The following is a 24330-nucleotide window of genomic DNA, read 5'->3' as shown; positions in this document are numbered from 1 at the left end:
GTAGAAGTTAAGATTACAGACATACACAGGGATCAATATGGACCGGGCGCAAAAGCCAGGATATTCGACCCCAGGGAAGAAGCAAATGACAGTAAAACTGCCCAACATGGAATTAAGATTTTTCTCCATTCATGTTAACATTCTTACAACTAATATTGTCTTGTAGAGGGGACTTGTATTTCCCTTCAGACAAGAGATGTTATTGTGTTATTGTGTTATTATTGTGTTATTGTGGGTAAAATGTTATAATACCTATGAATATAAGAACATGCAAACTTCATAAATCCCATTTTTTGAACAAAGTAAAGACTTTTTTTCCAATTTGCAAGCCAAGAGCACTAAGTTGGGATTCCCAGATAAATCCCTGACAAAAGTATACTGTATATAAGTAAGTAAGACTTGATGCTTAATAAAACTCATTAATAAATCAGACCTAAAGCCTGATATACAATGCTTCAAACTACATCCTTCTCAACAATCTCTGGCATTAGCAGGCTGACTTACACTACTGACATCTGTATTTGAAAAAATGATCAAACAGAAATTGAATAAAACTATTGTTTTTATCTTCACTAATAAGTTAATTATCTCTCCACAGCTTTGAAGTTTATTTATATAAGATTTTAACATTTTCAATCAGCTGGTTGAGCCATTATTTACTACGGTGAGTCCCACACAGCTGACAGTTCCACTGATTCCGAGATACTGGAGATGTTGCCTTTGCTGTGAACTCTGGGATGTGTTCGTGAGATCTGTTCTCATTCCAAGAACAACATGTTTGTATCAGTTAAGCAGTACAATGAGAAGAAACTACAGACTTTGAAATTTGTTGGTCTTCTGAAGGTGGCTTACTGAGTCTTTTCTCAACACAAGGTGTATTTGTATCATACGTTCTTGTGGCTGTGAACAGTTGTTTCAATTTTTGTAAATTAATTCAAATGAGAATTTAAGCCATAATTGTGATATTATCTGTAGTTGGTAACATTTTCATAAATCAGAATTTGAAAATAAAATCTCTTTTACCTAATGTTTCAAAAATTACATCAAATTGATACAAGAAGCTATTACATATTGTCTATTTAGTTTAAAAAAATCAAAATCCTCTAAACTAAATCTTGTGTCAGATTACACAATGATACAAAAAGTACACATAAAAGTCCATAGGTGCCCATTTAAAAATTTGCCCATTTACATCTTGCCATGATCCCAAAACCTAAATATCTTCTGTCAAGTTAAAGCATTCAAAGTTCCAAAATTGCTATTGAGAATCATATCTTGAACTTGCCTATAAGCAATACATTTGCAGAAAATAGTCAAGCCTATTATATCAGTAGAAAATTGGACTGGAAATGTGTAAGGTTCTCCTAAACACACCACTCCAAGATGTAGCTGCAGTAGAGTAAGCATTGTATACAAATTACAGTGTACAAGGAGGAAATAGTCAACTTGGTGATAGGCCAATACAACAGAACATTGGACTGGAAATGTGTAACATTCTCCGAAACACACCACTCCAAGATGTAGCTGCAGTAGAGTAAGCATTGTATACAAATTACAGTGTACAAGGAGGAAATAGTCAACTTGGTGATAGGCCAATACAACAGAACATTGGACTGGAAATGTGTAACATTCTCCGAAACACACCACTCCAAGAACTAGCGTAGCGCATAAATCTGTGGACAAGACTTTCTAGCCTGTAGGTAGTCAGATACTCCAGTTGCCTTGTCTAAGCCTGTATGCGGAATAAGATCCATGTATTGGCTTGAACTGTAATACATGAATAGCTGAATGTAGACTGTCAACTGAAGAGTGGGGAGAGAATGCATGGAAGTGGATCCACCGTGAGTATAGCGAGGCTCTTTTACAACTCTGCTATTCCTAGATTGTATACTCCTCTAAAGAAATTACAGAGCACCTGATTCTTTCCTATTGCTATAGTTAATGTGGCATGACACTGACATTCAGGAAACAGAACTATCTATCAATGATTCTGGCATGTGAGTGAGTTGCGATAACCCCGCTTTGAACAGTATTCCTGTTAAATCACAGCATGTTAATGTGGGAGGAGAGCCCGAAGTGATGAAGGTGTCGGACACATATTGGTGAAGCCCTCGGGCATGTCAAAGAGTGTCTGATCCTCTAGGTCTCAAAGTTTACACTTTTACCAAGTAGCCATATGGCTACAAGTATTCTTTTCCAGGTTGCGTGACACCAGTCAAGCCAATGTTGTAGGTAGCCAAAAGCATTTGAAATTATCTTTATCAAATCACTATTATAATATGTACAAGTCACAGCACTAGGCTTGAAATTGTATATTAGTGGAAACTGTACTTGAATTTTGTTATTTGTGACTCAAACAATGATGTAATTTATGTTACTATATTATATAGGTATATCCTTGCTCATCCAATGAGCCTTGTCAACTAAAATAAACTACATATTACATTAATATTTATGTATTTTGGTTCATTGTCGACTTTAGAAGGAATTATTTGCGAGTACAATTATTAGCAGATGTGTTTTCCAATATCAACTGTTATTGGTTTTTGTGTCTACAGATGTGTAGTAATAGAACTTAGTCGCCACAAGATATTTTTCTAGGTAGTCATTTGGCTACCTCTGATATTTCGTCTTTACACAGTGGAAACTGTATTTGGTTTTTGGTATTTGTGACTCGAACAATGTTGCAATTAATGTTATTTAGATACATCCTCGGTTATCCTATTTTCTAACATTAATTATTTCACTGCAAATATAAAAAAATTATTACATTAGTATTTAAAATTAATTACATTAGTATTGATATTTCTGTTCATTGCCTACTTTAGAAGAAATTTCATTATTATCTATGTATTACTGTCTATTGACTTTAGGAGGAATTATACACGAGTACAATTACAGATTGTTTATGAGGTATGTTGACCACAATTAGCTGGTAATTTCATGTTCATGTGGGAGACGACAAGCTACAGTTATAAAATTTCGAGGTCTTTGACAGCGTGCGTTCAGATTGAATTGAATATAATCAAAGTGTTAAGACAGGAAATTTAGCGACTGTTGTAAATGGTGGCAAAAAATATTATTTACATTCCAGTTTTGCTGTCTATTTCCGTCTGAAGTGTGTATACTGTATCAAAGGAAATATTGTGTAATTTACAATTAATTAGAAGTGACAGTTCATCAAATGTTTATTGTACAATGAATATTGCTCCAGGTTCACTCGCTTGTTTAATTAGCACCAATTAGGTCATTTATTTCTCGCCGAAGGCAGCGTGTTTGCCGTGTGCAGCACACAGGCCCTTATGTCATTGCTTAAATATTTCTATATCAATTAGAAATGCACTATCCTTTTATATCTTTACACAATTCCAGACACTCCGTACAGTACCACTCGCCTTGTATCGCTGGTTCAAATGTATAATCGCAAAGCATACATAAAAACTTCATATCTACTTTGTCTAGGTGATTATTCCAACTTTTCCATACATGATACCTCCCAGTTCTTTATTGCTATGAAAAAATATCGACCGAAAGTTGTTGACATGCCACTTTGAAGCCAACTGGGCACAAATGGCCGACATCAGACCTGCACAGAATGGGGGGTATCGGAAAGCAGCTCTCTGTCAACGGCTTTATGTCGATATTTTTTCATTGCAATAAAGGATTGGGAGGTATCATGTCTCCTTTTACTTTTTGTTTAACTGTCATTCCAAAATTGAAATTTACATGTGTATAAAAAATTTACCCGTCATTGCTTTTTTCACTCTTGATTTCTGAATGGACGTTGATTTCTTTGATTTCTGGTAGGATTTAAGAGACAAACAATATCTTTAATAACTTTGATGCTGTAGATCACTGTTTTGAACAGAATAAGATTTCCATGCGCTACCTGTCTTGTTCTTGCCTCAGAGACCATGGAACCCATGACACCGCAGGAAGGACAAACTACGCGTATGTCAACACAGTTTAATTACTCCTTACATGTCTGTAGCCAAGCTTTGTTTTGTTTGTTGTTTTACGCCACACTCAGTAATATTCCAGCTATATAACGGAGTTCTGTCGAATCCAGTGATTAATATCATGGGCATCGATCCATGCAATTGGGATCGATGACATGCATCAACAAAGTCAGCGAGCCTGACCACCCGATCCCGTTAGTTGCCTCTTACGACATAGTCACCTTTTACGGCAAGCATGGGTTGCTGAAGACCAATTCTAACCCAGATCTTCATGCGTCGGTAAGGCTTTGTGTTATGGAGTAGATGTTCAGCTGTACCATAGCGTCAGCTGGGCCAATAGTCTCGTCTTGTGGACATGGGTTGCTGAAGACACTACACTATATTGGTACACTATATTGCATCACAACATGACGTCATTACAATACATCATAATACTACGTCAGATCCGGCGACATGACATTTTTAGGTAGCGTAGATATTATTCAAGCAATATGACATTCTAGATTTTTGTTGGAGAAAATGTGAATGTCAATGCTGATGGAACTACAGAAATATGTACATGATTTTTAATCCTGATGAATGAATATTGATGTGATATATATGACAACTATGAAATAATATCTGAATGGCGGCCTAAGTAAATCCCTGATAATGATTGATAAGTGGAAATAATAGGTATAGGCCACTAGAGTGAGTGAGTGAGTGAGTATTGTTTTACGCCGCTTTTAGCAATATTCCAGCAATATCACGGTGGGGGACACCAGAAATGGGCTTCACACATTGTACCCATGTCGGGAATCGAACCCGGGTCTTCGGTGTGACGAGCGAACGCTTTAACCACTAGCCCCTTATAGGCCACTAGAGCTGAAAAGGGGATGAGTATAGGCTGCTAGAGTTGAGAAGGGGATGAGTATAGGCTGCTAGAGTTGAAAAGGGGATGAGTATAGGCCACTAGAGCTGAAATGGGGATGAGTATCGGCTGCTAGAGTTGAGAAGGGGATGAGTATAGGTTGCTAGAGTTGAGAAGGGGATGAGTATAGGCTGCTAGAGCTGAGAAGGGGATGAGTATAGGCTGCTAGAGTTGAGAAGGGGATGAGTATCGGCTGCTAGAGCTGAGAAGGGGATGAGTATCGGCTGCTAGAGTTGAGAAGGGGATGAGAGTGGAATAGGGATGACAGTTTTACCTGATGTATGTTCTGGGACCTGTAAGACAGACTATGTAAGCTGCAGACCAATGTGTTGTCTGCTGAGCATCAGTATTCTGCAATCTTTTAACGAAGCCAAGCATGATCTGCATGGCACCTTTATCAGATGTAGGACATGTTTTATCAATCCTCACCTTCTTGTATGAACATTTATTTATTTTCCGGTTTCCAGGGGCTATAAATAACTATCAGAATTAAATGATTCATTTTGCACAGTTTCAAGCATTTATATGACATGAAGTCACTTAATGAGAAAGAGTGAGTGATTGAGTTTGTTTTTTCACCGCTGTTAGCTATATTCCAGCAATATCATGACGGGGGACACCAGAAATGAGCTTCACACATTGTACCCATGCGGGGAATCAAACCCAGGTCTTCGGCGTGATGAGTGAACGCTTTAACCTCTAGGCTACCACATCACCCGTAATGAGTATAAGACATGATGCATTCAACATTGTATGACGTCTCTGTGTGAAGAGCTGTCAAAGGAACCTTAAACTCTGAGCTTGGCACAATTACTGTGGAGAAAATTGTAACCAATACCAGAAGTAAAAAAACAATCAAAAATATATATAATTATACTTGTTTAATCACAACAGAATTTACAGAACTAAAATATTGACATAATGAGTGACTGTTTCTCAACCTTTCAAATGAGTTCATAACTATGTAAATTTTGAAAATTGCAAAAAAAGTTCTTGTTTCAATTACCTTAAAAGGAAAGCCCCAAAACTGAAAAATTTGGAGAAAAAAATGAAAAATTGAAAAAAATAGAAATTTTCGCATAAATATCAAGAATTCTATTTAATTGAGTTTAAAACAGATAGCGATTTAACGAAAAAATGGCATCACGAAGGCCCATGATGTAATTCAACATCACAATGAATATGTTTAATATTGTAAAAAATATGCCAGCCTGTTGCTCTCTTGTTAGTTCTGAATACGAGCAAAAATAGCTTTATCATTACAATTTTTGTCACTGAAAGTTGCTATGTAATTTAAAGTAATGATACATTTAGCCACAGCACATTATCTAACACTGATATTAATGTAATTTTAGAAGAAACGACTTTGTGGATAGGATGGAGTCATCCCAAAGACAGCTTTCATTAGCAGAGTTATTTTTGCCTCCATGTGAAGTAATTTCTTTGATTAATTCTGACAGCTGGTCCTCATGTAATGGGTTGCTGGGCAACAAATAATGTCTCTGTTTTATATGAAATATTTATACAGCATATGTTCTGTGGTTTTATGAAATATTAAGAAAACCACTGTCAAGTATTTATGATGCCTTGGCTATCTTGGTAACAGTGTTACAATGATATTGCAATGCATCTGTATGAAATATTCTATGCCTATGCTGTATGAGGTTGATATACTACTGAACTGTTGATAAGGATATTCTGACTGTCCAGGTGAAGACTAATTATTTCATTACTATAAAACAAATGCAAGATGTTGCTGTCAGTCATTATCCCTATCAGAGGATGAACAGCATAGTTGAGACTGTTAAGAACAAAAAACAAGTTGATTATAAAAATTCAGTTTACTCATGTTCAAACCTGCATTATCAGGGTTACAAAGAGGTGTTCTTGTAGTTACAAAGAGGTGTTCTTGTAGTTACAAAGAGAGGTTCTTGTTGTTACAAAGAGGTGTTCTTGTAGTTACAAAGAGAGGTTCTTGTAGTTACACAGAGGTGTTCTTGTAGTTACACAGAGGTGTTCTTGTAGTTACACAGAGGTGTTCTTGTTTTTACACAGAGGTGTTCTTTTAGTTACACAGAGGTGTTCTTGTTTTTACACAGAGGTGTTCTTGTAGTTACACAGAGGTGTTCTTGTTTTTACACAGAGGTGTTCTTTTAGTTACACAGAGGTGTTCTTGTTTTTACACAGAGGTGTTCTTGTTTTTACACAGAGGTGTTCTTGTAGTTACACAGAGGTGTTCTTGTAGTTACACAGAGGTGTTCTTGTAGTTACACAGAGGTGTTCTTGTAGTTACACAGAGGTGTTCTTTTAGTTAGACAGAGGTGTTCTTGTAGTTACAAAGAGGTTATCTTGTAGTTACACAGAGGTGTTCTTGTAGTTACAAAGAGGTGTTCCTGTAGTTAGACAGAGGTGTTCTTTTAGTTAGACAGAGGTGTTCCTGTAGTTACAAAGAGGTGTTCTTGTAGTTACACGGAGGTGTTCTTGTAGTTACACGGAGGTGTTCTTGTAGTTACACAGAGGTGTTCTTGTAGTTACAAAGAGGTGTTCTTGTAGTTACACGGAGGTGTTCTTGTAGTTACACGGAGGTGTTCTTGTAGTTACACAGAGGTGTTCTTGTAGTTACACAGAGGTGTTCCTGTAGTTAGACAGAGGTGTTCTTGTAGTTACAAAGAGGTGTTCTTGTAGTTACACGGAGGTGTTCTTGTAGTTACACAGAGGTGTTCTTGTAGTTACACAGAGGTGTTCTTGTAGTTACACAGAGGTGTTCTTGTAGTTACACGGAGGTGTTCTTGTAGTTACATGGAGGTGTTCTTGTAGTTACACAGAGGTGTTCTTGCAGTTACACAGAGGTGTTCTTTTAGTTACACAGAGGTGTTCTTGTAGTTACACAGAGGTGTTCTTGTAGTTACAAAGAGGTGTTCTTGTAGTTACAAAGAGAGGTTCTTGTAGTTACACAGAGGTGTTCTTGCAGTTACACAGAGGTGTTCTTGTAGTTACACAGAGGTGTTCTTGTAGTTACACAGAGGTGTTCTTGTAGTTACAAAGAGGGGTTCCTGTAGTTACAAAGAGGGGTTCTTGTATTTTTTTATTGTATAGTTGTTTAATAGCCTGCTTTTAATATTTTAGTTTTAAATACAAACCTGTGATGTTACTGGTTATTTTTGTGTCCTGTGCTGACTGTTTTTGAAGTACAAATGCATTACTTTGTCTACTCAAAATATAGCGGGAATATTCCAGACATGACTATTTTATTAACTCACTTCTGTTGCAGGAAACATTTTTCAAATGTACATGTCTAAAATTGAGAAATGTATAAACTTATGCCAACATTTTTAATTCAGAAATACATTCTCTAGTTCAGTTGAACCAAATTTTTCCTGAAAGAAATTTTAAAGTTTCTATAGACTGCATAAAGAATCATAAAACATTTAAAAGAAAGAATCTTGCATATATTTTATTAATTATTCCCTTGGCAAAAAATGACTCCAATTTCCCAGATTTTCTGTGCAAAAGAGGCGGCCATTTCTTAGAGTGAGTGAGTGAGTATGGTTTAACGCCGCTTTTAGCAATATTCCAGCAATATCACGGCGGGGGACACCAGAAATGGGCTTCACACATTGTACCCATGTCGGGAATCGAACCCGCGTCCTCGGCGTGACGAGCGAACGCTTTAACCACTAGGCTACCCGACCGCCCCCATTTCTTAGAGGGCACAAGTAGTAAAACAAAACCATTAAAGCTCCCCCCTACAAGACATAATTGCATTCTAAGTGCTCATATCTTCTGGAATGACAGCCCTTGTACTTAACTGAAAATAAAGGAAAATGACTGAATACTTCTAAAGATGCACCTCAGCAGTCAAACCAGCAGAGCTTGTTGTTTAAAAAAAGCTCTGTAATGTCAAAGAGAAGAAAAACCCTAAAAAGAGTCCACCATGTTGTGTTTACTTCAGATCAGTGACCAGGAGAGTAGTATAACATATAATTGTATGTAACTTTTACAGCGTCTATAAACTCTTGGCAGTGTATTTAACAGCAGCAAGGAAGAGAGCCCATGGAGCTAACTCCATACATGCTTAATTTGCAGTTCCTATTTCACGCCCTGTTGGGAGTTCATGATTGTAGGTTAGGTTTCCCCATGACAAGTTCTTGTAGCCCCCTAGTGACTGAACTCAGATGAACCGAACTGAAGCTGTTTGGGTATTTCAGTGACTCATGCCAGACATAAATACCGATATATAGTCCTGCTTATGTCTGTATTCTTCTTATCCTGAAGATGGGGGATGTTGTGCGTATGTACATCTGGGCGTAGTCATAACTCAAAAGTTTTCATTTAATGTTTGTTCATTGTTTAAAGCCGCACTCGGCATAATTCTGACTATATGACAGTGGTCTATAAATAATCATATCTTGGCCAGACAATCCAGAGATAGATGTCATGAGCATCGACAAACGCAATTAGGATACTATGACATGCATCACCCAAATCAGTGGGGCTGACCACCCGATTCCGTTAATCACCTCTTACAACAAGCAGAGATTGCTGGTGACCAATTCTAACCCATATCTTCACAGGGGGGACATTTTATGAAAGGGTTTCTTGTTTGTTAGCTGTCACAAGCATGAAATATCTGTGAATATTCTATGCATAGTGATTAGGAAGACATGTGACACTTTGTTTGTGGAGGTATTTGGACATGCAGGGGAAGGTCTTTCCCAAGTCACACAGATGGCTCAGTTGTCACAATTTGCTGTGCCGTGCTGTGTGTTGGAATCCAATATTTGACCCGTGAAGATTTGCTTGCCGTAAAAGGTGACTATGGTAGTTGTAAGAGGTGTCTTATGGAATCGGGTGGTTGGGCTCGATGACTTGGTTGATACATGTCATCGTATCCCAATTGTGTGAATTGTTGCTTATGCTGTCAATCACTGGATTGTACTGTCCAGACAGATAGCTGGAATATTGCTGAGTGCTGCATTAAACAACAAACAAATTGAAGCCACTATTTGGTTTGTGATTCTTGGTTTGTCAGCACCATCGTCATCTTATATTATTTCAGGGGGAAAACGGGCGGAAGTTTGAGACTCGTTTGTACACTTGTACATAAAGGTGGAATATATTAACTTTTAATTGATTAGCTTGGTTTAATTGTCCACTTCATGTTTCAATGCTCCTTGATGAATAACATTATCCTTTTCAATACAACCCCAAAATAAGACTGATTAACAAGATCGATGAAAGCCATGCAATCGAACTCTCACCTTTTATCTGGGACCACTGATTGGTCATTCATGGATCAATGCATCCAACATATTGATCTAATCATCACTAACAATGGTCAAATCTGTCCTCCAACTGACCCACGAGTCATTGATTCTATACCTGTTAAGACTGACATAGGATCCGACAGGCCACTGATAAGGATATGAATGACCGCCACCACCGGTGCGGCTTTTGAATGTATTGTAGTATTGGGGCTGCTGATGGCTTCTGCGTGTATTTGTCATTATGTATAGTGAATTAGGATCAATGTCAGCTTTGAACTTGATGATATAGGCCACTCCATTATGATAAACATGTCGTTTCTGTATCAATGCCGCCATGGGGATTCCGGGTCGGAAGAACCTATAGCCCATTAGTGTACACTTGTGGGATTTTTAAATGATGAATAGGTACCAAGCTCCTCATGATTGTCTCCCCTTGGGATTCCAAGGCAGAATCATTCGTCACCACTCGCCTCTTACCTTAACCTGCAAGACTCGTCTCTCCTATCGATGAATGTAGCTATAACACGAGATGGTCACAAATGGGGCAGAATAGGTCCCCAGTTTTTAATGATCGTCTCCCCTTGGAGTGAGTGAGTGAGTTGGTTTTATGCTTGTTTAGACAGTATTCCAGTTATATCACATTGTGTCACCTAATGTGGGAGGACAGCCCGAAGTGATGCAAGTCTCAGACATTTAACACTGTGTTGAAACCCACAAGCACTGGTACAGTGCTGACAAAACCTAGAAACATAATCGGGGCAAACTGGGATTTGAACCCACGACCAATGGTTTCTGGTGTGCCCAAGGGACGCAACTCTACATAGTGCAGAGCCTCAGAGAACTGGGCTACCCATGTCCAACTCTCCTTGAGATTCAAAAGCAGGACAGGTCCCTAGGATCAAAAATGGTGGAATTCCAGGGTAATGTTAGCTTTCGTACCATTCCCAAAGTCCATAAAAAGACAAAGCTTCAATGTCAAGCCAAGGTTACGGTTTAGAGACTGTTAACTGTCAAGATCCATGTTTAGTGACCTTACTGTCAAGATACATGTTTAGTGACCTTACTGTCAAGATACATATTTAGCAACCTTACTGTCAAGATACATAATGTTTAAAGACCTTACTGTCAGGATACATACTGTTTAGCGACCTTACTGTCAAGATACAGGTTTAGCGACCTTACTGTCAAGATACATACTGTTTAGAGACCTTACTGTCAAGATACATACTGTTTAGAGACCTTACTGTCAAGATACATGTTTAGAGACCTTACTGTCAAGATACATACTGTTTAGCAACCTTCAAGATACATGTTATATAGATACCATATCATCAAGATGTATACCACAGCAAAGCATTATTACAGACATGCCAAATACGAACATCCATGTTTTTCATTGGTTATTATATGGCAGATTGACATGTAGCAGGCTCACATGACTTTAATTTGCCAATGTGTCATTCCTGACGAGGGACAAGATGCATACTTGATAAAACTGACACAAAAATGTGGTGGGAAGCATCCATCAACCTGCAGGCAGAAGTAGGAAGTGTCAGTCACCATCAATAAGATCTCTTCATCAGCATCCCCGAACCTACGACTGCTGAGCCTGGGGCATCTTCTATAGCAATAGGAAGTGCTTGCAGTAAATAAGGTTTCACTGTCAGATCAGACCATCTGCATATTTGGGTGTGTTTCTTATCTCATGTCATCAAAAATTACTGCCCTGCTCAAAACATTTTTTTTAAATTATCAACCTTTCGCCATATATCTCGGCGTCCCTTTTTACTGGTAATTACCAGTTTTTTTACCAGTAAAATTAGGCTTAGACAGTCCCGGTGGACCGGCAAATAAAGTACCTTATAAATTTTTATTGTTGAACAAAACATTGGTGATATTCATATATGTACATCTTTCGAACAAAGTCAGCTTGTTTGTTACCATCAGGGTTTACCTTTGTCTATTTCCAGGTAAAATATCCATTTGTAGCGACTCTGTCTCGAAATATTGCGAAAAGCGAAATTTGTGACTGAAATTTGTGTGAATGACAAATAGATCTAACTAAGTTACTACAGAGATGACATCTTTGCACTGAACATGATGTTGAAAGAATTAAAACCAAATAATTTTCATACTTTTTTTTATTTGGTTGAAAAATGGGACTGGCAGAAATTACAGGGGGACGGGAAATTTTTAGAGCTGATAGTCCACAAGGACTGTATCTTCTAGACTTTCTTACAAAGTTTGAGTCTCCTGAAATATATCTATATTGTATTTTCCTATTAGGAAGTAAACCAGTATTTGCTGTTTTGGGGTTTTTTTTTAGCTCTTCACATTTTTCACATTCAGCTTTCAACATCAATACTGTATCCGTTATATAGGGTTCATGATGTCAATCACTGGATTGTCTGGTCCAGGCTCAATTATTTACAGACCGCCTCATATAGCTGGAATATTGCTGAGTGTGGCGTTAAACAACAAACAAACATTAAGCTCAAGTTTTGGACAAAAAGCTCATTCTCTGTGTTCTTAATTTGAACATCCTTGGTAACAAATCAAACCTGTCCATTCACCGACAAAACACCCTAGGCAATCAAGTGAAACAGTTAAAAATGTTGGATTAGTTCAGAAAATATCTCATTGTTATTGCTGAAGCTTGTTGATTAAATTTGACAGATTGCCCCAGGAGATGATGCAAATACCCCAGAATGAAATCTCCCACTTTCTAATTGTTAAATACCATTGAAGAAAGCCATATATAGTGAAGGTTGTTGATGAGCTCGGTCAGCCACAGGGGGCACCTGTTCCTAGCCCAGCCTTGACCCAGTGTGGTCAAGCTATGGTCAGTGTGAGACCGAGGTGCAGTGTATGTATCTGTGAATCAGGTACAGTGCTTGGTGAAAGTGTCTTCCAGCAGCATCACTGGCCTTGCCTTATTGCTGAGCCAAGTGTTGGGCCTGTCTGACATTCTGTAATTGGATGAGATGGGCTATAAAACATGTTAATGATTATTGTTTCTTTGTTGTTAAAAAACCCAAATTGAAATGGAATAACATGAAGCATGTACACCTCATATGTTGCTTGTGAGTATTATTTGTGATCAGGTCATGCTGTGATATGTGATCACTACACTGCCTGCGCTGTTGGCATAACAACAGCTCGGTGGACGGAACGGAAGTAAAAAACTGTTGAAAAACATGATGAAAATCTGAGGACCCAGAATGCTGAACAATTCAGACAGGACCAAAACATGAACAATTCTATTCAGACTGTTCTAAATGAGAAGGTGAACAATTCAGTTCAGACTGTTCTAAATGAGAAGGTGAACAATTCAGTTCAGACTGTACTAGAAGATGAACAATTCAGTTCAGACTGTACTAGAAGGTAAACAATTCAGTTCAGACTGAACTAGAAGATCAACAATTCAGTTCACACTGTACTAGAAGATCAACAATTCAGTTCACACTGTACTAGAAGATCAACAATTCAGTTCAGACTGTACTAGAAGGTAAACAATTCAGTTCAAACAACTAGAAGATGAACCATTCAGTTCAGACTGTACTAGATGAACAATTCAGTTCAGACTGTACTAGAAGGTAAACAATTCAGTTCAAACAACTAGAAGATGAACCATTCAGTTCAGACTGTACTAGAAGGTAAACAATTCAGTTCAGACTGTAGACAATACTTAGGGCTGAGCAATTTGGTCAAGGCAGTACTTGCAGATGCCAGGAAATGGTCTGGGAGGGTATAAAAGGCTACAGCAGACTTACTCAGATACCCCTGATCACACCCTCATGGTTGGACTGACTGGAATAGTATTAAACCTACAGCACAGAGCTTCAATACCACTGATGATAGCAGATATCACTTTCGATGCAAGGCTTTTAGTTCGAGCCCCTATATCCATGATGTCCCTCGGTCTGCCCAGAGATGGTCCACTGAGACGGCCAAGCATCTCATCTGACTGACCCAATCATTAATTAAGACTCATAGCCAAATCAAGCCAAGAATTGGCCATGGTGTAATTATCAGTATCAGTCACACCTCTCATTCCTCTCAGGAGATGCCGCGTCTGTGTCTGATTTTTACACAGTCTCGGCTACCAAGTTGGGCAAGACACCGAGGAACCAAATATTTAACCTCAATTACCTTTATCTGTCCTGAGCTGTGGCATCGTTACACAGTGGTAATCCAACACGACATTCTCGTCAACACCTAGACACATTTCTACTTTCATACATGCATTTCTCTGTGCTGCTAACATGGCCATTTATCAATCTGTTTGAATCAAAAAATGTTTGTGTTTTAAAAGCATGTAATCCTAAGATAAACTATTTTCACTTCTAATGAAAACAGTATTAAGATAAAACTATTTATCCAAATTCAGGAAGAAACTGGCATTTTGATAAAAACCTCCACTCATGGCATGGAGTTTTTATCAATCCTTCTGGTCTTATGCAGGCCTTTAATTCCATTATCTATGGTTGAGCGTCAATAGTTGATAAGACAGTGGTAGGTGATATCTGGCACTAATGCTGTTACATTTCAAATTAAAGAAGCCACAAACTAAATTGGGAAAACTTTGCATGTAACCCCTGCCTCAAATTTATTTAAATGTTAGGGTAAGGGTTAGGCTTAGGGCAAGATCAAGGACAAGGGCAAGGGCAAGAGAAAGGGCAAGGGCATGGGCAAGGACAAGGGCAAGAGAAAGGACAAGGGCAAGAGAAAGAGAAAGGGCAAGGGCAAGAAAGAGAAAGGGCAAGAGAAAGAGAAAGGGCAAGGGCAAGGACAAGGGAAAGGGCAAGGGCAAGGGCAAGAGAAAGGGCAAGAGAAAGGGCAAGGGCAAGGACAAGGGCAAGAGAAAGGACAAGGGCAAGAGAAAGGGCAAGGGCAAGGGCAAGAGAAAGGACAAGGGCATGGGCAAGAGAAAGGACAAGGGCAAGAGAAAGGGCAAGGGAAAGAGAAAGGACAAGGGCAAGAGAAAGGGCAAGGGCAAGAGAAAGAAAAAGGGCAAGAGAAAGGACAAGGGCAAGGGCAAGGGCAAGGGCAAGGGCAAGGTCAAGGGCAAGGACAAGGGCAAGGGTAGAGTTCAGGGTCAGGGTCATGGTCGGAGTTGGTGTTGCTGTTTAACCCAGGTATATTTGAAGCAGGGGATACAGGTGGAAATCTTTCCCCAAAACCTCTCACATGTTCAGTTTGAATATACAAAACAAGCATTCCATCTGATTCACTGACTGCCATTTTAAATTCTTCTGTAAAATATATCTGCAATGTGACATCTATTTAATTTTGGTGAAAATTTTACGATCTTATCAAATTCATGGAAATTTCAGCTGAGGCTGAAAAACAGCACTGCATCACATCCTTGTTCATGAAACACCATTTCTGAGTAACAGTGTCTGAATATAATCCAATTTCAATCCTGTCATGCAGTAGGAAAATATATCACTGGGAACCACCTCATTAAATGGTTATTTGTTCTTGTTTAACGCAACACTCAGCAATATTCCAGCCATATGATGGCACCCTCTAAATAATTGATAATTAAATCTGGATGTTTTGAATAACCTTGAACCAGTTACTCATCTCACTGAAACCAGTTTGTATCCAATTTACCGTTTTCATGATAATGGGTTATGTTCTGCTGTGTTTAACAGCGGCATTTTGTTAAGATTGTTGTTGATACACCAGCAGCAGATTACATTACTGATACACTGTGGATTCAGTGTCATTTTAGAACTATTTTATAGCGAATACATCAGACTTGGACAATATTAATATTGATAGTTTCATAAACGTAACTGCAAATGATTATTATAACTATGAAACTAAGATTACAAATGCCGGTTTGCACATTTTTTAACCAGACAGGAAGTTTTAACAAACAATTACCAATTATCCAAATAATGCTTGTTTACCAAGCATAAAGGACTTGGTAATCAATGGTCAATGATGGAAATTTCAATATTGATGTTACCACTGACAGAATTACGACATCTCCAAACTTGATAACTTTACGAGTTCTTTTCAACTGGGGCTTCTAGTTTGTTTGTTTGTTGTTTAACGCCACACTCAGCAATATTCCAGCTATATGATGGTGGTCTGTAAATAATTGAGTCTAGACCAGACAATCCAGTGATTGACATCATGAGCATCGATCCACGCAATTGGGATCAATGACATGCATCAAACAAGTCAGCGAGCCTGACCATCCGATCCCATTAGTCGCCTCTTACGCCAAGCATAGTCGCCTTTTACGGCAACTATGGGTTGCTGAAGACCTATTCTACCCCGGAATCTTCACGGGTCCTGTAGCCAAGCTCTGAGAGTCGGCACACTACATTGCATCACAACATGACGTCATTACTATACGTCATAATACTACGTCAGATCCGGCGACAGCCTAAATCGTTGAAGCAAGAATGGGTTGCTGAAGACCTATTCTACCCCGGATCTTCATGGGCCATGGGACCGCCTCCGTGGTCCAGTGGTAGAGCATCCGCCCGGAGAGTGAAAGGTCTGTGGTTTGATCCCTGCGTCATACCAAAAGACGTTAAAAGATGGTACTTGTTGTTACCCTGTCTGGCGCTCGGCACAAAGGGGCTAAAACAAGGACTGGTCGGCTCGGAGTCAGTATACTGTGTCTGAGTGGGGTATTCATGTTAGACTGCGGCATGGTATCTCAGTGAGCTAGCACTATAAATTGGCATCAGTCCGGACTAGTACAAGCAGCCACACACACACACAAGTGCATGCACGTCGCTATATAAGTGCAATAATCTTGGACGCAACGTTAAAACCAATTTCACCTCACCTCATGGGCCATAGGGGTTCTAGGTTCAATGATGATAATTAATTTCTTCAACGGTACAAGAATGTTTCATTTGGCCCTTAAAAATATTTTTTGCAATTTGTTACGTTTACTCTGGGTGAATTTATCACTCATCACTGCTACTTATTTATCGAGTGTCACCTGCAGCATCGTCCAGGCATTATTTACCTTCTGCAGAGACAAATGCATCTGGCAAAAATCAGTTATGTAAACGCTGGCAGTCAAGTTGAGATAACAGAGTTATCTGCAAGTGATAACAACGCCATCATCTGTATTTACGTAAAGGGAAATCGGTCAAGTTTGTGCACCAACAGAATCAAAGTAATCCCCAAATAAACAAGCACTGGAGAACTGGTAAATCTTCTCATGATGGAGGCCCTGTATATTCTGACATTAGAAACCCCTTGTGTATCTAGACCTTAATTATCCCCCGCCGCGCGAAAGCGCGAAGCGGGGGATATAGTATTCACGACCGTCCGTACGTCCGTCCGTACGTCCGTCTGTCCGTCCGTCCGTACGTCCGTCCGTACGTCCCACCTGTTTGTTGCCGCGATATCTCAAGAACTAAACACTGGATTGTCTTCATATTTGGAACTATGGTGTATATACAGACTCCGCAGACACCAGTCGGTTATGGTGACCTTGACCCCATTTTCAAGGTCACAGCAGGCATATCTGCTTTTGGAGTTGGAAAACGGTGTTGCCGCAATATCTCAAGAACTAATCTCTGGAATGTCTTCATATTTGGAACTATGGTGTATATACAGACTCCGCAGACACCAGTCGGTTTTGGTGACCTTGACCCCATTTTCAAGGTCACAGCAGGCATATCTGCTTTTGGAGTTGGAAAACGGTGTTGCCGCGATATCTCAAGAACTAAACACTGGATTGTCTTCATATTTGGAACTATGGTGTATATACAGACTCCGCAGACACCAGTCGGTTTTGGTGACCTTGATCCCATTTTCAAGGTCACAGCAGACAAATCTGCTTTTAGAGTTGGAAAACGGTGTTGCCGCGATATCTCAAGAACTAAACACTGGATTGTCTTCATATTTGGAACTATGGTGTATATACAGACTCCGCAGACACCAGTCGGTTTTGGTCACCTTGATCCCATTTTCAAGGTCACAGCAGGCAAATCTGCTTTTGGAGTTAGAAAACAGTGTTGCCGCGATATCTCAAGAACTAATCGCTGGATTGTCTTCATATTTGGAACTATAGTGTATATACAGACACCGCATACACCTGTCAGATTTGGTGACCTTGACCCCATTTTCAAGGTCACAGCAGGCAAATCTGTTTTTGGAGTTGGAAAACGGTGTTGCCACAATATCTCAAGAACTAATCGCTGGATTGTCTTCATATTTGGTACTATGGTGTACAGGCGGGGGATATTTCGTCACTCTGTGACAAATACTTGTTGTAAGTAATCTTCTTCTTGTGTTGTTTAACGCCGCACTCAGCATTATTCCAACTATATGATGCCGGTCTTTAAATAATCAAATCTGGACCAGACAATCCAGTGATTGACATCATGAGCATCTATCCATGCAATTGGGATACGATGACATGCATCAACCAAGACAGCAAGCCTGACCACCCGATCACGTTAGTTGCCACTTACAACAAGCATAGTTGGCTCTTACGGCAAGCATAGTTGCCTCTTGCTGAAGACCTTTTCTCTTCCCAGATCTTCACTGGTCTTAATTTTAAGTGATTGAGTTGGAATTAATGCTACTTTGAAACACATTTTAGCTATATCACAGCATGTCAGTTTAATGTGGGAGGTAACCTGAAATGATGCAGGTCTTAGACACTTATCACACACGATCACGGGCATGGTACTGACCACCATATAAAGAAACATAATCAGGATAAAATCTGGATGATCACAGGATTCTGGTATTCCTAAGGGATGCAACTCTGTGCAGTAAATTTTGATGTCAAAGATGGCTGGACCAGCTATAAACCCTTAAAACCAAGATATATGGTAATAATTCGCAATCTGATTTTTTAGAAACCTGCAAAGACCATAAAGGCCTGTAGAAGTGGGATGGAGGAAATGTCATCAACTAAACATTGACACAGCTGAAGTGGCCCAGTGGTCTAAGGCCATATCATACCAGGATAGCTGAGTGGTCCAGTGGTCTAAGGCCATGTTTTGCCAGGATAGTTGAGTGGTCTAAGGCCATATCATGCCAGAATAGTTGAGTAGTCCAGTGGTCTAAAGCCATGCTTTGCCAGGATAGTTGAGTGGTCCATTGGTCTAAGGCCATGCTTTGCCAGGATAGTTGAGTGGTCCATTGGTCTAAGGCCATATCATGCCAGGATAGTTGAGTGGCCCAGTGGTCTAAGGCCATGTCTTGCCAGGATAGTTGAGTGGCCCAGTGGTCTAAGGTCATGTCTTGCCAGGATAGTTGAGTGGTCTAAGGCCATGTCTTTCCAGGATAGTTGGGTGGTCTAATTAAGGCAGTATCATGCCAGGAAAGTTGAATGGTCTAAGGCCATATAATGACAGGATAGTTGAGTGGCCCAGTGGTCTAAGGCCATGTCTTGCCAGGATAGTTGAGTGGCCCAGTGGTCTAAGGCCATGTCTTGCCAGGCTGTGTCGGTCATGGGTTCGAACCCCAGACTCTTCCCATTCTTTTTCTCTTGTCCCAGTCAATTATTCAGTCAGTTCTGTTCATCCTTATTCTAGATTGCCTTTTCTACACAAATGGCAAGGCTCCTTCTAATATTATTACTCACAAGCAAACTCACACAAAGTATTCTGAAATATTTCTTATACACACTGACACAAGTCATGGTTTAATTATTTTCTACATGTAATCCAATTTCCAATTCCCTGAACAGTAGGTAGTACGTCAATAGAGTCAACTTAGCCCAAGGATGTTGTCACCTTGTCTAGCATAATTCAATATTGTGACTGGCACAAGTTCAAGTTTTCAAATTATTGCGACAAGTGGCTCCAAGGCACTTTCACAGTTGGCCTTAGGCATTGTGCATTGTTGCAATGAACCTCTAGGCTGGAGGCATGGTCACAGCTTGGCCAAAGGCGGCAATCAGAAAATACTATCAAAAGTGAACAAAATTGTGGCAGCTATCTGCCACTAAACTAATGCCTCAAGGCTATGCTTTGCTATGCTATGCTAACAGGCTACAGGGTATAAGCATAGCTATGAAACTGCTGACACTGGACTGATCATGGAAAGGTCCACCATCACTCACAGATCACACATGCAGCGTGTACACCATCAGATGCTCCTCATGTAACCAGGTAAAAGGAATGAGTGGGACGTTTGGGTGAGTGAGTGAGTGTTTAGCGCTGAAGCAGGCAGTATTCACACTGTATCATTATTATCTTGACTGAAGGAATGTGCAATGACTTGCAACCATTGAAGTCGGCAAACCTGACAACCAATCCATGTAAGTTGACTCTTACAAATAGCATAGGTAATACTTGGGACCAATTCTGCCATTGAATCCCTGTGGTGTGGGTGAAGGTGTGGGTGTGGGTGTATGGGTGTGTGTGGGTGAGAGTGTATGGGTGAGGGTGTGTGGGTGAGGGTGTCGTTTTCCACCCGTGAGATGATAATAACATATTTCACGAGACACATGGAATATCCTATTTATTATATACTTTTTGTTAAGTTGTCTTCCGGGAAATTAAATATTTCATTACAAAGGTAAAACCTTAAAACGTTTATTCTCCCTACCTAACACACAGCAACGGTTCACCACCCCCTGTATTTGCGACTTAAAAAGAAGTATCGTGTTTTAAAAATCTTTAAAAAATATACAAGTACCTCCTGCATAAAAAAATTCTTAAGGTCACAATATTAACTCCGTAAATGACCATCTGTCTGACTAACAATCCTACCCAACAGGTTCAATTATTCCAGTAATTAATGTTCAGAAGCCCAAGGTAAAATATCAAATGCTAAGCAGTTCTTGCTTAAATCTGTGAGCAAACTATTGTAGGCCACTGCAGGTCATATAGTTTATCATCCAAAATTGGCCTCAAGCAATCTCTCCTGGGATATAGCGATCACCACAATGAAATGCATCACAATGCTTTGCAGACCATTGTGACATCATCGGTAACCATGACGTCACAATCTAACGACATCACTAATCTCTGCTACTGAAGGTGGTTGGCTGCATTTGTTACACTCAAGACACTGCTTATAACTGTTCATAATCTGAAACAGTTGGAAGAATGATGTCGGAATTTAGAACTTTTATCAACTCATGTAGAAAGATTTGATATCGTAGACACTTGGGTGAGATTCTCTATCATCTGTCTAGTGTGTTTCACCTGGAATTGTTTTTCCCGTACATACAGTTTTGCTGTTCAGGTTTTGTATGAAAGTACATGTTTTATTTAAGTTGCTATGCACCTGAGATACTGTGGATGTGATACTAGATGTTGTCAATGTGATGATAATTATTGTCGATGTGATATAAATATTAAAGATGTGATGCTGTATATTGTTAATCAAATGATAAATATTGTCGATGTAATGCTAGATATTGTTGATCAAATGATAAATATTGTCGATGTGATACTAGATATTGTCAATCTGATGATAAATATAGTAGATGTGATGACATATTGTCAATGTGATATGTATTGTCAATGTGATGATAGATATTGTCGATGTGATGATAGATATCTTCAATGTCATGATAGATATCGTCGATGTGATGATAGATATCGTCGATGTGATGATGGATATTGTCAATGTGATGATAGATATTATCGATGTGATGATGGATATCGTCGATGTGATGATAGATATCGTCGATGTGATAAGTATTGTCGATGTGATAAGTTTCGTCAATGTGATGATAGATATCGTCGATGTGATGATAGATATCATCGATGTGATGATAGATATCGTCAATGTGATGATAGATATCGTCGATGTGATGATAGATATTGTCGATGTTATGATGACAAAGTCAAGTATCCTTATAAACGGAACATGAAAACCTATGACAGGCCTACCTAACAAAACCAGCAGGGAGCTACCAAGCTATGGATGATGTACACACTTTACATAGAAATAGCCTCACAAGCTACAAACAAAGACACAATTCTCATAAAGTTAGCATCATAATGATAAGAACCTGACACAATTTCAATGAAACCAAACACATTAAAACTGTCTGGCGTCTAGCTCCAGTACAGACAAGACGCACAGCTGTACCAAACAGATTCTATCTTAAATACAGCTCTTTTTCTCTATCATGTAAATAGTTTAAGATAATGTGTCAGGTTCTTATCATTACCATGCAAACTTTATGGGGATTGTGTCTGTTTGTAATTTGAATGCTATTTCTACTTAAAATGGGTACACATTCCATAGTTCTCTGCTGGTTTTCTGTGGTAGGCCTGTATGTGCATTCTAACATGATACTCCCCCAGCAATTCCAGGTTACAATTGGTCCTCAGCTACCTATGCTTGCTGTATTATAAGTGGCATCTAAATGAATCCAATATTCCGGCTCGATGACTTGGTAGTTTGCCATCAGCATGCTCACAACATCAATCACTAGATTATCTGGTCCTGACTTGATTATTAATATAGCAATATGATTAGAAAACAAACAAACATCTAATATGACATTTGTATTTTTCCAGAGTGACGAATTTCCGGACCAACTGTTTGCGTGTGTTCAGCGATTGTCCACCAAGGAGAGCTCCTATGTACGTGCAGGGAGGAACAGGCAGTACTATGGCATTAGACACAGACAAGCTCTTCGATGAGTTTCACCCCGAAGTGGATTCTTCAACAGCCTCATCTATCTATTTAAAATGGACGCTTGAAGAGACTGCCATGCCGTACATTCAAAGATTTCAGGTGCATTATCAGAAAGTGGCAAGTACGTATGTTCAATACAGCAACATGCTACCTGCCACTTCTACAGGATATAATATTCGTAACTTGGTAGCTGATACTTACTATAAGGTGTGTGTTGTGCTGTATCGTAATGATACAACCTCGCCATTGCGACAGTGCGTGGATGCGAATACGACGAGTTGGCATATTCCTGTTTCCATTGGCAGTAGTATTGGAGCAATTTTAGCTTTGTCTATCATTGTGCTGATTGTGCTTCTCTCTCGATGTCCGTCGCTTATTCGTCAACAGCGACAAGTCGCTTCTGACTCCAGCAAATATGACAGCATGTCGTCGCATTTCCCTGAAGATCATTACGAAATGAGTGACACCACAATGCCTGGGCATGAACATGAGGAAGAATTGACATCGGAACATAAAGTTCATGTACATGTGTTTGACGACGGTTCAGGACGTGACCATTTGCAGGAGCGGAAATATCGCCCTGCAACAGATCCGTTGTGTAACGGAAATCGTAATCACGTGACTCATCACTCAGGGAGCCATCGATCTCAGTCACAAACTGAACGGAGCTCAAGTCATCACCATCATCATCATCGACATCCCCATCCTCATCTTCAAGCCATGCGCACACATCACCACTCCCTTGTGCTGGAGCATCACCCAATACCACAGCTCACTCAAACAAACTCATTGGACGACCAAATAAGCCTGAAGGATTACACTGTATAGGAACCAACCCTTGTTTGTTACTTCCAGTTGAGCTCACTACCCTACCGGGTACCGCACTGTGTATTCACCTCAATGGATTTAACATCTATGTTATAATGGAATAGTTATGTCCATGGATTATTGTATAACAGATCGACAGAGATTTGAACACGACAGCATTACAAGAGGCACTGTTGTTCAAATAACAGGCATTTTTAATCTAATACGTTTTGTAAACAGGTTAGGTTTTCAGGTCTCTTTGATTGCCACATTACTTTTATCACATAGTAAACTATACTACTCAAAAGAAATTAAAGAACACCAATTTTGTTTATATGACTATAGTTAATCTGTCATGGCTGGTTGGTCTTGCAACACACAGCCTTCCAATTGTGGGTGTTCCTTAACTTGTTTTGAGTAGTATATATACACCAAGTCATTCCAAACCTCAAAAAAAAGGGCAGCAAGGCTCAGGCTATTTGGCAAGCCCAGCAAATACAATTCAAGTACCTTAAACACCACTTTGCATGTTGGCTAGTTCAAATTTTATGCAGGATACTACTAAGTTAAGGACCACTTGATTCTTTCATATTACTACAGTTAATTTGTCAAGTATCGAGTGGTCCTTTCTTTCCTTGGTAGTATATCTCAATCTAGCCATTGATGATGACACTGATTACAATGTCTCCATCATAAAGTCATGAACTAGCAGAAATGGGCAGAACCAAACCATGGAAAATAGAACCATTTAAAAGTCAATCAAAACTTACTTCATGGGAAT

The 24330-nt window shown here is 39.4% G+C and overlaps 2 protein-coding genes across 2 annotated transcripts in view; one reads left to right on the top strand and one right to left on the bottom strand.

Annotated features, from left to right (window-relative positions):
• The window catches only part of LOC139470344 (UPF0415 protein C7orf25 homolog), a 208234-nt gene that overhangs the window by 162818 nt on the left and 21086 nt on the right, over positions 1–24330 (bottom strand). The window lies entirely within an intron of this gene.
• On the top strand, positions 13387–24098 carry LOC139470402 (uncharacterized). The gene is made up of 4 exons (XM_071252817.1): positions 13387–13520; positions 14761–15233; positions 21626–21938; positions 22622–24098. Exons 1-4 carry the CDS (start codon positions 13387–13389, stop codon positions 23568–23570), a joined length of 1869 nt encoding a protein of 622 aa, XP_071108918.1. The 3' UTR covers positions 23571–24098.

This window comes from Haliotis cracherodii, unplaced genomic scaffold, assembly GCF_022045235.1.
Source record: "Haliotis cracherodii isolate W230 unplaced genomic scaffold, xgHalCrac1.p SCAF_20, whole genome shotgun sequence".
In the NCBI taxonomy this organism is placed as follows: Eukaryota; Metazoa; Mollusca; class Gastropoda; order Lepetellida; family Haliotidae; genus Haliotis; species Haliotis cracherodii.
The sequence above is the reverse complement of the archived record's forward strand: the minus strand, read 5'-3'. Positions and strand labels throughout refer to the sequence as shown.

What these genes read in the sequence shown, in the direction of transcription:
- LOC139470402 (XM_071252817.1), top strand. Translation starts at nt 13,387, where the DNA reads ATGAACAATTCTATTCAGACTGTTCTAAATGAGAAGGTGAACAATTCA. An exon ending in AGTTCAGACTGTACTAGAAG is followed by an intron (nt 13,521 to 14,760) that starts GTAAACAATTCA and finishes TTTAAATGTTAG; the next exon opens with GGTAAGGGTTAGGCTTAGGG. An exon ending in GGGCAAGGGTAGAGTTCAGG is followed by an intron (nt 15,234 to 21,625) that starts GTCAGGGTCATG and finishes ATGTGATGATAG; the next exon opens with ATATTGTCGATGTGATGATA.